At 39.2% G+C, this 15,711-nt stretch overlaps 1 protein-coding gene across 1 annotated transcript; it reads left to right on the forward strand.

The window, feature by feature from the left end:
* The first annotated feature begins 1,650 nt into the window (after positions 1 to 1,650).
* Positions 1,651 to 15,260, forward strand: cdk4 (cyclin-dependent kinase 4). The gene is made up of 8 exons (XM_044024941.1): positions 1,651 to 1,942; positions 9,924 to 10,158; positions 10,458 to 10,593; positions 10,722 to 10,889; positions 11,490 to 11,599; positions 12,004 to 12,054; positions 12,146 to 12,281; positions 14,317 to 15,260. Exons 2-8 carry the CDS (start codon positions 9,941 to 9,943, stop codon positions 14,416 to 14,418), a joined length of 921 nt encoding a protein of 306 aa, XP_043880876.1. The 5' UTR covers positions 1,651 to 1,942; positions 9,924 to 9,940; the 3' UTR covers positions 14,419 to 15,260.
* The last annotated feature ends 451 nt before the right edge of the window (positions 15,261 to 15,711 follow it).

Raw genomic sequence — 15,711 nt, forward strand, 5'->3', positions numbered from 1 at the left:
ACACCATGAAAAGAACTAAGACATGGATGTCACATAGTGACTGTAAGATATTCAAACGTACACATGCAGCTGAGAAACAGCAGCTCGTGCAACTCTTGTAGCTGTACACTCTTATATTCATGCAAAACCTCAATTGCATTATTAAGGTGCGTTTAGTGAAAATATTGATTTTTTTTTCTGTTTCCATTGTCATTTTGATAAATGGGATTATTTAAAATTACAATAAATGAATAGAAAATGACACAGTCATCACAACGTTTCCTCACTCACTCCTCTGTGTACAACCCCCGGCAACAATTGGTGACAGCACATCCATTTATGACGGATGAAAGGTATAGAATAGGAAATGATATCCACTTAATGTTATTGTAAACAGTAAAAAGGTGATAAGAAAATTAAACTCAGTGTTCTGTAGACAATAAAATGTAAAGGACAAATACCCCCGCAATGATTAATAAAGTTACCTTAAATTTAACCTTATGTTCACTTATATATAAAATAGCATTATTGTGTTTCAGGTTTTAGAATGCATTCATTTTTTTCCCTACAAAGCTTTATTGAGAACTATTGGCAGCACCAACCGATATGAAGCTCCACTGATGCCAGACATTAAGTTCAGAGCAGAGGAGTATTTAGAGAATATTAAAGTACATTTCATGGTCTTTTTTCAAAGGCAGATCTATGCTAAAAATAGCAGCAGCTTTGCAGAACACACACTCCCTGTGTGAACAGCAGATCAGCAATGAAGCTGTCACACATTGAGCACATGCACCCAGTGTTATTTTATAGCATTCTCTTCATTTCAATGCTATCAAATAACATTTTAGTAGCATTAAAACTTAATTTTAATACACAGTATTTTTTTCTTGGTTTATTTATACGGTGCTGATAAATGCTAGATAACACATTAGAACCTGCTATCCTGTGTCAGTTCGATCAATATTTTTCAATATTTACAACCTGACAGTTAAAGACAGGAACAGCCTGAAAGAGATGCTAAATGATATTTCTAGAATATTTTTATATACTGTATATACACAACTCCACTGGTTGCAAAAACAGATGCGATAGTGATAGATGCGATGGGCATGAAGCGAACAAAAATTGACCTGCGAGTGGCAGTAATGAGTCCCTTGATTATTGAAGTCTGCTGGAGTGAAATAAGAAGAAGTGTGGGCCTGACAGGCTCATTCAAGTCATCAACATGAGCTAGTTCCTTGTCTGACCTGTGAGTGGCATCACTGATTCACCTGATGGAAAGGAGAAAGAACGAGTAGATACTGTCTGTCAATCACTGACAGAAAAATTTAAATTATATATTATTTTATTTATGTATATATATAAATATATTTATATACACATATATACATATATATGTGTATATATACACATATATACGTATATATGTATAGATATATATGTATATATTATATATGTTATACCAACACAACAAAGTGATTGCATATTTCATATTGATGTGGGCTTATGGTGCACAGGTGATGAGGGTGGGGAGTGAGTCCCCAGAGTCTAGGATCACCTTAGCTTTGTAGGCCACGGACTGTACCATGATAATCACATGCAAGGTTTTATACCACACAGAAAGGGCGCGCGCGCGCTGCTGAGGGTTTTAGTTCCGCCCCCTCCAGGAGTTGCCAGAAGCAACAGGAAGCGACAATCCTGAGAAGTAAGCAGTAGCAGCAGCAGCGCTGGAGGTGGAGGAATAACGTCAAGTGAAGGCCTGAGTCTTACTGTTGAACTCTTATCTCCACATTAGAAAAAACAACTGCCAAGACCTGAACCCCGGTGTGGACCCGAGAGCCGTTTGTCTGTGGGAGCGTTTGTCTGTGGGAGTGGAGTTATACGTGGCACAGTAAAGAGCATGCCCTGCTCATCTGAGAGCTGAAGTAGCTCATACCTTGTACACTCAGAGGAAACAGGCGAGGTAAGTCATGCCTCTTATATGAAGCTGACTCGTGTATGTGAGTTTGTGAGATACTTTGGTAGCGGATGAATATGTTTTATGGCTCAACATGGAGAAGAAACGAAAGTTCGAGGCGGTGATGTGTCTCCTACGCCGCTGCTCTCTCTGTGTATGTATGTATGTATGTGTGTATGTGTGTGTGTGTGTGTTTCCCTCCGCCACGTCAGTGTACATGTTAGTGAGGAGGGAAAAGTCCGTGTGGCCTGTTGCTGCTGCAGTTTGTTGTCAGTTTAATTAACAAAGGGAGACAGTGGAGGAGCAGCTGCTGCACCTCGACAGCCTCCTCACCACCACGTGTCCGGGACATTGATCTTCTTCCCGTCTGTCCTCCTCCTCATCTGCCTCCGCCCACTGGTCCTCAGCGTCCTGTCACGACTTGACCTGATCACACAGATAATTGAATGAAAAGTGTGGGTTGTTTGTCTCATAATCAATAACTGACAGACTCTGCTGAACATCAACAGCTGCTGTTACAGGTTAACGAACCCAGTGTCGCTGAACTTTTCATGCAGCGACCTGACATGATAACAATAATATCACGATTAAAACAAAACAAAACCCAAAACTCTATAAATTGATTGTGGTGACGTTTTATTGTTGTAACAATCCAAGAATGCATGGAGAAGATCATCTATATTTCTCAGTGAGTAGAAACTGCTGTTTAGCTTGTCAACATACAGTTCTAGTGCCTTTCCAATAATCCAGGACTTATTAGTATCTCATTTAAAACCACAGTGCACAAGTTTTTGTGTTTTTTAGTCTGTATGGTCTTTAGCAGTGTTAATCACAGGGTACATCACAATAGAATATGATCCATGATATCAATAATATCACGATACAATCATATAGTGATACATCACAATATCCGTCTAACTGAAGAAAACTAAATGTCCGTAAAGTTAAGTTGAAAGTGCAGGACTTGTCTATTTAACGTAGTTTTCTCCACCATTATCCTGCTGTAAACCCCCTCTGCACTAGTTTCCATCATTTATTTGAGCAGCGCCATGAGGAGACATCAAGTAGTCACGCCCCGGAGAGTGAAACTGGCAATTAATTTATTAATTTAAATAAATTAATGTAGCATTGTATCTAAATACTCCTGTATCAATTCTCATAGTGCACGTGCAAGAACGTCAACTCAATATATCACCAAATTTATATTTTGACCCACCCCAATGATCTAATAAAACAGAAATTATGTATCATTATTTGTACTATATGCTCTGTCAAGCAAAACTATCAGACCTGATGTAAACGTTATACACTACAGTTTAAAAACTGATCAAGCCCACAGGCTCCACATGTGTTTCTCAGTGTAGCAGTATATTCGATTTTGTGTTGCTCGCTTTGTCCTCCACATGAGGGTCATGGGACTACTGGTGCCAATTCCAGCTGACACAGGTCACCTCTCCATCACAGGGCAAACGTATAGTCATTCGCTCACACCTGGGCATTTTAGAGCACACAGGAAGTTGTTTCTTTTATGCAAAGCAACAGCAGCATTACGTTAGTAAAGCAGAAAAACAACTGGTCATTCAACAGTTCCATGGCCTAAAAGGCTTCTTGGCTCCGCCCAGCCTGCACTGCTACTGTTTACACACAAATGCTCCCTCAGTCAGGTCTGATAGTTTTGCTGGACAGAGCTCATTTTCAGATGGATGTGACATACAAATAATTCTGCATTTCTTTTGTTCCTAAAGTCCAAACTGAGGCAGATTAATGACATCAAAAACAATTCGAATCACCCAATCAAGTAAGGATTCTTATTTTTTATTTCATAAACCTAATAAGGTGGATTACGGACAAGTATCTGTTAGGAATCTAAGATAAATATTAAAACATATTTATTGCAATTACAGTAATATTGTCACCAGGATACTGGCAGGACATTATTCTCTCATGGCTACTTCCAAGTCCAATCATTGTGAAAATACCCTTTAAAAACCCATAAAATGTCTCTAGAACATTGTGAACAGCAAGTTCTTCTTTCCAATAATGGACCATTAACTTACTGTGAGTGCTCTCTGAATGGTGAATATTGTCCTGTCCCAAGTTGTGGTAAAAGCTGCCCCTTTGCTGTGAGGCTGGGAGGAAAGAGAGAGGAGATGTTTTCAGGGCCACCAGTCATGCACGGCCTGACCACTTCCTGCAGCAGCAGAGGACCACAACATGCCTGGTCAGTCACTGTGAGTCAGTGATGGACTTTGAACAACCTCTCTCTCCCCTGGAATACTGTTGTTAAAATCAGATTTGAACTGGTCTGAAATCCAGGCTATAATCTAGAATATTCATTTTAGTTTGTAATATTCTGGTCAATATTTATAACACAATATTAGAAATAATTCATTGTATTTTAAACAAAAACAAAATGTGTCGTATAACAAATTTCAAACTATAAAGCGTTAATAATATCTGCCTTTAAAACCCCCAGTGTTGAATGAGCTGAAGTAGCATTTAAAGCAAATAAATAAATGGAGCTTTCATCAGTTTGACATTTAGCAGTAAAGGCCTGGATATTTCACAGCTCCCCCTCCTTCCTGCCCGCAACTGTTTCTGTATTTGTCAGAATCTGTTGCCCTTTGTGGCTGTTGCCGCCTCCCACAACAGTTGCCACACAACCTGCAGAAGAATGCTGTTGCTTTCGCACAATGAGATGCTGACGGTGAACGTCTGACAACAGTCGACGGCTCCACAATGTCTCCTTTTAAAGGACAGACAAAATCTGGGAAATGTACATAGTATGATTTATCATGATAAATAGAACTAAAGAGACTGGGAAAATGCATTGCTGCACTGTGTTATTATCACCATTCAGCTTATATAAATGGCACATTTAATATAGCGTATCCTAAATACAGAACATGTATAATTTTTTCTCTGTAACTTGTATGATACAGAGAATCATCAACTTGTGTGATACACATATATGTATATTTATTTATATATATATATATATATATATATATATATATATATATATATATATATATATATTCATTTATATATATATATATATATATATATATTATATATATATATATATATATATACATATATGCTACCATTTTGTATTGTTTTAGTTTCCTGTCAATTATAGCTCTGTTTAAAGTTTAGAAATCTACACTGACTATATTTATAATATGAAAAACACCCTCATTATGATGCAATGAGAAAAATAGATACATATGAGGTGCAGTATTTAAAATACAGGTCACTCAAATGGTAAAAATATAATGCTTAACTTTGATTCATGCAGCCAGAAATATAAAGAGAAATAAAAGTTGTTATTCTATGTTGATTGTAGTTAATTGCAGTTAAGTTATACTTGACTCCAGATGTTGGAAAGCACCTGCTGGACATGTAATATGGAGTGGAATGAAAATGCAAAACAGATTTCTTTCACATTTATACATTTAATTGTTTCATAAGTTTCATCTTAATTTGCAGGAGTCACAGCTCAGTTTTCACATGAATTTGTTGGCAGGAAATTCCATTTTCTTTTTTATTCCTTCACATGAATGCAAGTAGATTCTTGTCAGCAGACGCTGACTCAGCAGCCTTTGTGTAAGCAGGAAATGTGATATGTTAAACATGAAATAACATGACATAACTTCCTTTTTCTAATAGCTGGTTTTATTATAATCAATATTTGTGGTTTGGCAGTGTTATTCAAACAGCTGTACAGGATATTTAAGCTCTAACACAGATGTATTGATGCAACTGATTACGGAGTATATAAATGTGTTTGCTGGGGTTTAAATCTTGCTTTATCTCACTAATGTGCTTGTAAATACAATTTCACATGTCATATGAATTAAATCGGAACTGAGTGGTATGTTTATCTCCACGTTCAACAGTGACTCTGCATTTATCTATTTTATCTCACACATTTTGGCAGTTAAGTTTTTTACTCTGACAGTGTTTATAGCAGTTTCAGAGATAAAGCAGTGGCTCCTGTTAAAGGATGAAATGTATCAAGGAGCTGTTGAATATTTGGATTTTGGGAGTATGAGGTCAGCACTGATGACGAGGGAAAATATCGGTGATGTATTATCGTTCTTCCTCCTCCAATACGATAAACAATACACCAGGTCAAATATCAATATTTGAATTAATAAATTTAGGCGCTCTAAAATAAACAGTCCCTGCCAGTTTCACTCGAGAGGGAGATTACAGCAGGATAATGGTGGAGAAAACTACATCAAGAGATGCTCCGTTCACGTTCAATACATAGACTTTATGCACTTTGTTCTCTATGTTGTGAATAAATGGAGAAAATGCTGTACTTTTTAACTTTTCTCTGACGTTTTGTTTTCTTCAGTTAGACAGATATGATGTCTCACTGTATGGTTGTATATATTGATTATCACACAATCGTTTCGTGATATTATTGGTATCGTGAACCATGTATCGTGAGGTACCTTGATTCCCACCCCTATTTCTCGATATCTGATCCAGTGGTTTTCGCTCATATCGGTATCAGCTCATCCTCCAATTAGATGGCCGAAGTGAAAGTAAGAAAAAAACATACACAACATTTTAAGATTTTCAACATGACAAAAGTCATAAATGATGTGATTATCCAGTAAGGACTGAGGAACTAAGGGAACAGGCTGAACAGGCTGCTCTTCATCCAGATTAAGTGAACCAAACAGGTCTGACAGAAAGAAATTTCAAACAAAAGGAAGGAAGGAGATTGATGATTCCTGCCAGGAGACCGAGGACAGTGGAGGCGGAGTTTGTGTAGTGGTCAGAGAGAAGGGAGAAGCTATTTGACAAAAGCTGTGTGAGATGAGTGGCTGAGAATGTTTTCTGTGGTGGCTGAAAAAAAATCCTTTAAAAAGGCTCTCTCAGTTTGGCACACAGTGGAGTATGTGGCTAGCACTGTTACCTCACAGCAAGAAGATTGCTGGTTCGCATCTCAGTTCCTGCCTTTTTCTGTGTGAAGTGTGCTTGGATTTTCCCCGGGTTCCTCAGTTTCCTTGTGTGAAGTAGGTGTTTGTTTATATACTGTTTGACCTGTCCACGACCGATCTACCACTTTATCCTCTACATGAAGGTACGCAGGGGGAGCTTTGCCAAGCTCAGCTGACAGGGCGATAGGTGGGGTTACACCCTGGACAGTTGACCAGTCCATCACAGGGACACATGGAGACAAACAACCATCAGCTCTCACACTCGCACCTATGGCCAATTTAGAGTGTCCAATCTACCTAATCCCCCCCACGACCCTCATATGAAGGATAAAGTGGTGCACAATGAATAAATGAAAGGCACTTGGTTTTGCAGCTCAATGTGTTTAACAGCAGCAGCCATAACACTTCTGTTACGTATAGTTGCATATTTCAGCACTTGGCATCAGAGTACCTGGTACCTCTTTTAGTACCACTTTTGAGGCTTCACTTTACTTTAGAGGGTAGTGTAACTAACTGTAAAATTCTGTGCACTCCATTGAAATCACAGCTGACTTCTGCTTGCAGTACAATCATAGAATATACTGAATTTTAACTTCTATATTTTCTTACAGCTGTAGCAAACAATATCTTATCGTAAACACAGAACAAATGAGAGTTTTCTGTCAAAGACTCAAACTTTGGAGTTCTTTATCCAGAAATGTGACAAGGGAGCTTGACAGAAGAAGTTTTCAAAAATTGCCATTGAAAATTTGGATCTATGAACAATTGCTCACGCTATGAACACTCATGCTCATACTCAACACAAGCCACAAGAATTTACTGGTGCAGTTTTGGAAAATGTGACAATTTCTAAGTATTCAGTAGTTCAAATGGAGACAGATCCTGTTTAACAGCATTCTTATTTAACAATAAGCCAAAAAAAGCTTAATAGTCAGTCAATATTAATGAATAAATTCTTGATTTTTGCTCCCAAATTAACGTTCATTGTTTTGTTTATACTAAACCCTACATGTAGAGCTTCTTTAATTCATGAAAATTATTTTGCAATAATTCTTATTGGCCAACCCTACAAGAAGCACTAACATTTAATAAAATAAAACTCTGTTGGAAGGTTTTATTTATGTACCCACTCCTGCGATGCCTGGAACTGTATTTTTGCCTGTAGCACAGTACCAGACTTGCCAAGTCAGCGGGTTGTTGAGCTACATCTCGCTGTTTAACTCTGCATCCTCCATTAATATCTGTACTGAAACCAGAAGCCGTAACTATGCTGCTTGACATTTGCTTTAGGGAATAAACTTGCACAGAGAAATGGCTCTGGTTTTCCATTTTAGACGTGAGAGAGATTGTTTTATGCCAGCCCTTGGCCAAGCAGAACAGGGATTTGAGTTGTAACTGGAGGGTTGCCGGTAATCGAGTCCCTGCCAGGTCAAGGGCTGGGGTAACCCTGTAGGTACCCAACCCCAATTGTTAATTGGACACTCACCAACCACTAGGGGGCACATGCAGTGTTGTGTCAGCCTGGATAACTAGAAGGGTTGCATCAGGAAGGGCATCTGTCCTGTAAAAATTGTTGCCAAATCAAATATGTCAATCATTCGCTGTGGCAACCACTAGGGGAGATGCACTCCTTACACTGATGCATCCTGATGCTGAGGAGTCAACAAACTAAATCTGTTCAAACTGCAAATGATCGAATAAACTTCAATGATTTTCAACAAAGGGTGAAATCAGACAGAATAATGGACGTGAAAGTGTCTTCTGTCTTCAGCAGACTTCCGGCTGCTTGGCAGTCTGACCAAAAATAGACTTAATTCTTGTTCAGAAATGGGTTTTCAAGCACAAGAATGAAGTGTTCATTAATTTTGAATGTGAGCTATTTGGAGAGAAAAGGGACAATCATTTTCTGATCTTCTGCTGTAGAGTGTTCAACTCAGCCTCAGGGCAGTTCTGTCTTTATAGCAGAGGATCCAACAGTTTCTCTCATAGCTGAGAGTTCACGTAGAGTTCATTGCAATACCTGCTAAACCAATGACATTTCCATCAGCCTCGAATCTGCCTCACATTCATCACTTCTTATCAAATGTTAACATTGTAATGAGCTGAAATTGCAAACGTGGACATCGGTGTCTTTGCATCGTCATTATGATTATATTAGCATAAGGTCAAACCACTTCTCTGACAAAGCACAATGTCTCAGAGCCGCTACTGTGACATCAGCACAGTCGGGCTGATTATAATGTACAACCTGCAAAGAAATCAATCTCATAATGTATTCAAAACCATCTGCAAACATAAATCACTGACACAAAAACAACCAATAACCAAACAAAAGGAAGATAAGATAAAGGTAAACAGGAAAGGAAAAAAGCACAGTGATTATAGAAGGTTGTGATTAATGTGAAATCTGTGGGCTTTGGTATTATCTTGCATTTATATTTATACAGCTTTTAGAATAATTGGTTTGGGGATTTATTTGCAGATTATTTATTTAATTTCAAAGCATGAATTGGAGGGATCTTTTCATTGTCATAGGTCGATGTGGGTCAAAATATCAATTTGATGATATATCATTGCCCTTCCTCGTACAGAACGATAATCCATACACCACGGCAAATATTGATATGTTAATTGACAAATTAAGACACTACTGTAAACGGTCCCCGCCACTTTCACTCGCCGGGTGTCGCTACTTGATATCTCCTTGCAATTCGATAATTAATACATTAGGTCAGAACATGGCCAAGAGGGAAGGAATTGGGCTTGTAATCGGAAGATTGCTTGTTCAGTCTTGCGACGGGTCAAGGGCTGGGGTGCCCCTGAGCAAGGCACCCAATCGAGGAGCAATGGGGGATTGGGTGCCTAAGTGCTGCCCACGGCTCCTGTGCCAGGGTTGTTTGTAGCGATGGGTTAAATGTAGATGAGAAATTCACTAACACTAACTGGTGTCATTGAATTTAGATCATGTCTCATTGAATTTGGAGTTTGTGCGTGGACTTTATGTGTTGTGTTCTTGTCTGTGTCAGTCTGTTTGAAGGTGACGATGGCCCAAGCCACGGGTATCCAGTACGAGCGTGTGGCCGAGATCGGAGGAGGCGCTTACGGGACGGTTTACAAGGCCCGAGACATGGAGAGTGGGCAGTTTGTTGCTCTGAAAAGTGTGCGTGTGCAGACGGACCAAAATGGCCTGCCCATCTCCACAGTCAGAGAGGTGGCTCTGCTGAGGAGGCTGGAGCAGTTTGACCACCCGAACGTTGTCAGGTAAGTGTTTTTAGTTTGTGTTGTCTACAGTCCAGTGTGGACTCCTCACATATTAGTCACTATGGTCTAAAATATAGTTTAAAAATATCCAGATGAGGAGGTTCTACAGCAAGTAAATGGACAAGTGCCACTCAAGCCAGGCAGCACCTCCTCATCTGGATCCTCCAAAGACTCTCCCTCTGTTTCGAACCAGATATTACCCTCCTGTGTTTCATATGTGAACCGCAATCTCTGGAGAATGTCCAGATCCAATTCTCCAGACGTTGGCTGCATTCATGTGTTTTTTTTTTTGTTCACAGACTGATGGATGTATGTGCCACAAAGAGATCAGACCAAGAGACCAAAGTCACTCTGGTTTTTGAGCATGTGGATCAAGACCTCAAGACCTATCTCGAGAGAGCGCCAGCTCCTGGATTGTCTCCTGACTGCATTAAAGTACGACGTGTTGTATGGAAGGAAAAATAGACAATATGCAATGTGTGAAGCATTCTGTCATTGAGGCATAATAACACATTTCTAAGTTACGTCTGTTCAAATGTGTTGTTATGTGTGTGTTTATTCAGGACCTGATGAGGCAGTTGCTGTGCGGTCTTGCATTTCTTCATTCTAACCGTGTGATGCACAGAGACCTAAAACCAGAGAATATACTGGTAACCAGTCAGGGCCAGGTGAAGTTGGCTGACTTTGGACTCGCCCGCATCTACAGCTGCCACATGGCTCTCACTCCTGTGGTAAGAATATGAAGCTCCTGTAGTTTCATTTTTAATACTGTGTTTCCAGATAACACAGTCATTATTCAATTCAAAATGCAAAACCACTATTATCCGTTGAAGATTTGGCTGAGTTAACTGGTCTATCACCTATTAATATGCACATAGATACGACAATAAATTCAGCGTTCAATATTTAACCACCTGCAACTTGTGAATACAACACAAACCTGTCCTTGAAATCTTTGAAGGTTTGTGAATTTGAAAAATCACAAATGACATGATGCCTGGGAAATGTAAATTCCAGGATCTGTGGCTCATCAGAGAGAATTACAAAGACTGACTTTGACCAAGGACAATGACTTGTCAAGATGCAGATTCTGCTGCAAATCAATAAAAGTCAGACACAATGGGCAAAGCATCTCTTACAATTTGCCCTCCCATATTAAGCTGTGTCAGCACATTTGGTCTTGGTCTGAATTTGAAGGAACTGGTCCTGGAAAGTGCTTGAAAGTTCCTTGAATTTGATGTCAACAAAGGTGTGGGAACATAGACACATTAACTTTGCATTGGGATCATTTGACTCATGATGATGTTGGGTTCCATCTTGATGTCTTCCAGGTGGTGACACTTTGGTACCGCCCTCCAGAGGTTCTGCTACAGTCCAGTTATGCCACACCTGTAGATATCTGGAGCACTGGCTGCATCTTTGCCGAGATGTTCCGACGCAAGTGAGTCAGATGTTAGATTAGATAATAGGAGATAAGATGTATTTTCTTAATGTTAGGTACAGTAGTAATGTAGCTCTGCTGAGTTGATCAGAGGTTGTGGAGGTTCATATTTCATGTGTAAATGTATCACTCCAGGATTTCTGACTCCTTTTCAAGAAAACATACAAACAGAAACACAACTGATGGGTCAACAAATGCTAAAAAAGTTCAGAGTTGAGATTATTCTGTTTAGGTCATTTTTGTACTTAATAGCGAGTGTTTTGTTATTGGGTTTCCTGAGGAGGAGCTCAGTACTAACACACAGTAGCTCCATCTACTGGTAGAAAGGACACATTGCATGATGAGTGGTCACAATGGTCAGTGAAGATGTCGTTGTCTCACAATAATTGCTTTTGTTCACTTAGACCGTTGTTTTGTGGAGATTCAGAAGTGGACCAACTTGGGAAAATCTTTGAGTGAGTGACTTTGATTCACATTTGGGTGGTGTTGTGTTGGTTAATGAGTCATACTTTACTGGTTTGACTGGAATAAATCATGTCATTTCAGAGTTATTGGCTTGCCACCTGAGGACGAGTGGCCCACCGATGTTACGCTATCCCGAAAAAACTTCCCCCCTGTCACGCCTCGACCACTTAAAGAATTTGTTTCTGAGATAAATGAGCAGGGGGCTCAACTATTGATGGTAAGACGGGGTTTTCATTCGTTCCTGTCTTGTCACCATGTTTCTCTCAGCTGTGTACAGAGGTAACATTAGGACAGAATACACTCTGCTCTGCTCCTACTCAACACAAGCCACAAGAATTTACTGGTGTAATTTTGGAAAATGTGACAATTTCTAAGTATCCAATAGTTCAAATGGTGACAGATTCTGTTTAACAGCATTCTTATTTAATGAAAAGCAATTGTTCCAAGTGCTGATAAAAGAAACTTTACTTCACTGTGTAATAGAACATGAGAGGAAAAGGAAATGTTTAGTAAATGTTAGTATATTTCTGGAATTAAATCAGAAAGGCAACATGTGTTTTTTTTGAATTGTACTTTATGTCATTTTATTGGTAAATAATAATAATAATAAAGACATCAGGCAGTAGTTTACTGAAATAATTAGGCATCAAACAAAAGTCTTAATGACCAAATGTAGCTGAGGAGTAACATTAATCCATCTTTGTTACTGTACATGTCTTCATATTTCTGTGTAATGTTTCTACCAGTAACTGTGTGGACTTGTGCCGGTTGCCTGGCAACTGATACAGAAGGATGAGTCTGCCACAAACAAGCAACACATAACGTTTTAATTTAGTAGCTTTAAAGATGGTTGTAAGTAGGTTTTTGTTTTTTTATTACCTTAGACAACCAGGCTGCTTCCCTCTGTGTGCAGTCTGTATTCCAAGATAAGCTGACCTGCACTCACTGGCCACTTTATTAGGTACACTAATAAAGTGGCAGGTGTGGCACCTGCTGTAGTTATTTAAGTTACTGCTCCTTTTCTGTTCCTGGCCATTCTCCGTTGACCTCTGACTTCCAAAAAGACATTTCCTTTCAGAGAACTGCAGCTACCTTTTTAAAACCATTGTCTGTTGTGTATGAAAATGCCATTAGATCAGCAGTTTCTGAAATACTCAAACCAGCTCATCTAACACCAACAGTCAGTGCTTGAAGTGGGCCGGCAGTACTGGAACTTCTTAATTTTACTATTTTGAGTACCTGCACTTTTATTTGCGTACTGGCACTTGCGTACTGGCACTTAGGTCATCTGTCTATCCAATTACTCGGGTTGCACTAGGAGACGTTTCACCCATTCTCAAGAGAGTCTTGTTTATTTCTAGTGTCTAGAGTTTTTTATTTTTTATTGTTAAGCAAGAATATCTAACTGGCAGATGATCTGCTGTGGCAACCCCTAAAAGGAGAAGCCGAAGGAAGAAGAAGAACAATATCTATTAAGTATGTCAAGATTTTCACTAATGTTTAGTTATATTCACTGACTTCTTGCCACATTTTTGTCCTGGAGGATCAGCATAGTAACAGGACACTACACAAAATAGTCTGTGTAAATCATTGTTGGACATTTTAAGGGACCGTCTACATGTTGGCAACATGTGAAACTCAAGTCCAGTTTTTAGTTATTTTAACATGGACTAAATATTTAAATAAATAGATGTTGTGAACATCACTAACATCTCTGGGTATCTTTTATTTAGTGAACATTTTTATTATTTAGTATTTAATGATTTAGTAATAAGTGCCAGTACTTATTACTGGCACTTATTTTTTCACACTGCCAACAACCATACCCCGTCCCGATGCTCGTTTTTCTACAGCTCTCAATGCCTCTGCCGTGTGATTGGCTGGTTGGATGTAATTTGTGTGAACAAGCAGCAGAATCATTAGAAGTCTTTTAAAGAGTCTGTGGAGCTCAGACACAAGGGGAGAGAGATTGGAGCGGAGGACATCTACTTAGGAAAATCCCTGAAGTTGATGAAAAATAAGCAGAAAGAGACTAAAATACAGCAAGATGAGTTGGATGTGTTGTGGTACCATTGGGGCAGAGTACATTTATTTAAACGCATAAATAAATGAAGTCTTTCTACCCTGCTCCAGTTTTTTTCCAGTTATTTGCTGTACAGGCATCAAAGCAGCATCATCCTCTTCATTGAAGTCTTTGGCCAGAGAGTAAATAATGGCATTTCACTAATGTCTTGTAATGGTTTCTTCCACAGAGCATGCTCACCTTTGACTCCTTCAAAAGGATATCTGCCCTGAATGCACTAGAACATCCATATTTCCAGGATGAAGAGACACTGACTCTGACAAATAGATGAAGTCACACGGTGAAGCGGTGCAGAGAGGAGGTAACGGTGTCCCACGTTTAGACCTGTACGGCCTAAACATCAAGGATTTCAATTTCATGCCTTTTAAGATTCACGTCTAGGTTATGCTTTGAGATCTTATTTTTGTTACCTCTGCTTCAAAAAAAAGAAAAAGAAAAAGGATTCAAGCCTGAGAAAATGGGATAAAAACAGAGGAGGAGTGAACTTAAAGAATCACGACTTGTTTTCCAACGTGTAAATGTCGCAGTTAATGATGTTAACATGTCATGTCCTCAAGGACATTACCAGTGTTTTTGATGTTTGATTTCTGTGTCGGTCTCGTCAACAGGGACTCGTGAGCACATTTGTCTGCCGCCTCTTCTCAAATGTCGCCCGTGTTACTTTTGTACAGTGGTTGCACAGGCGGAAGCGGAGATGTTGACTTTTCTTGTTACAGGCTGAACTGAAAGTCTGACACGGCCACCTCAGGGCGTCAGAAAAGACACGCTGACGTTTGTTGATTCACTGTGTTCCTGCCAGAAATGAAACCGCCTGAATATTATTATCCATAACTGTATTTAAATCAGGAAGAAAGGCAAGAAGTAGCGGATCAGAAATGCACACGACAGACACGTGTGGGACAGAAATACTGGTCTTGCTCTTAAATACTGTGATAGCGTGAAAAGTAGTTTTCGATATGGGACGTCTGTAAGGATGGGTCTCATTTTTATGTTTTAACGTTTTTATTTTGTTGCTCAAATCAACCAGCTCTGTAACTATGGATATGTTTTAATCACATTCAGACTTAATTTGTGTAGTATTATGCAAATGAATAAATGTGATTTGATGGAAAATGAAGTGGACTGAAACATTCTGTGAGAAACACATGAAAACTAACGGATACTAACAGAATTTCAAAGAGCCTTCACAACATCGTGAGAATGTTTGTCCTTTAAAGCTGTAGTATGCAACTACTGTTCCATTCAAGTCATAGTCATGACTGACACAAATGAGTTCTGCTGCTTAAAAACCCGGTTTTTCGTTTATGGGGAAAAACACCTCTTCCCCCCGCCCACTCCAGCGCTGCCGCTGTATACACACAAACGCTCCCTCAGTCGGGTCTGTTTTTAGGTGAAGAACACGGCATACAAATGATATTGCATTTCTGTTCAGAAACACCAAACCGAGAACAACAATTAAAATCTCCAAAAGTTCCGCACCGCAGCTTCAATATTATTATTTTTCATTTCATAAACCAAATGAAGGTAGATTAAGGACAAATATCTGTTTTTGTGTAATATTAAA

The sequence above is a fragment of the Solea senegalensis genome, linkage group LG4, assembly GCF_019176455.1.
Source record: "Solea senegalensis isolate Sse05_10M linkage group LG4, IFAPA_SoseM_1, whole genome shotgun sequence".
Taxonomy (NCBI): Eukaryota; Metazoa; Chordata; class Actinopteri; order Pleuronectiformes; family Soleidae; genus Solea; species Solea senegalensis.

Excerpts from the sequence above, each read along its gene's own strand:
- cdk4 (XM_044024941.1), top strand. The coding sequence starts at position 9,941 with ATGGCCCAAGCCACGGGTATCCAGTACGAGCGTGTGGCCGAGATCGGA. Across the intron at positions 10,159-10,457 it reads GACCACCCGAACGTTGTCAG|ACTGATGGATGTATGTGCCA; the intron begins GTAAGTGTTTTT and ends TTTTGTTCACAG. Across the intron at positions 10,890-11,489 it reads ACATGGCTCTCACTCCTGTG|GTGGTGACACTTTGGTACCG; the intron begins GTAAGAATATGA and ends GATGTCTTCCAG.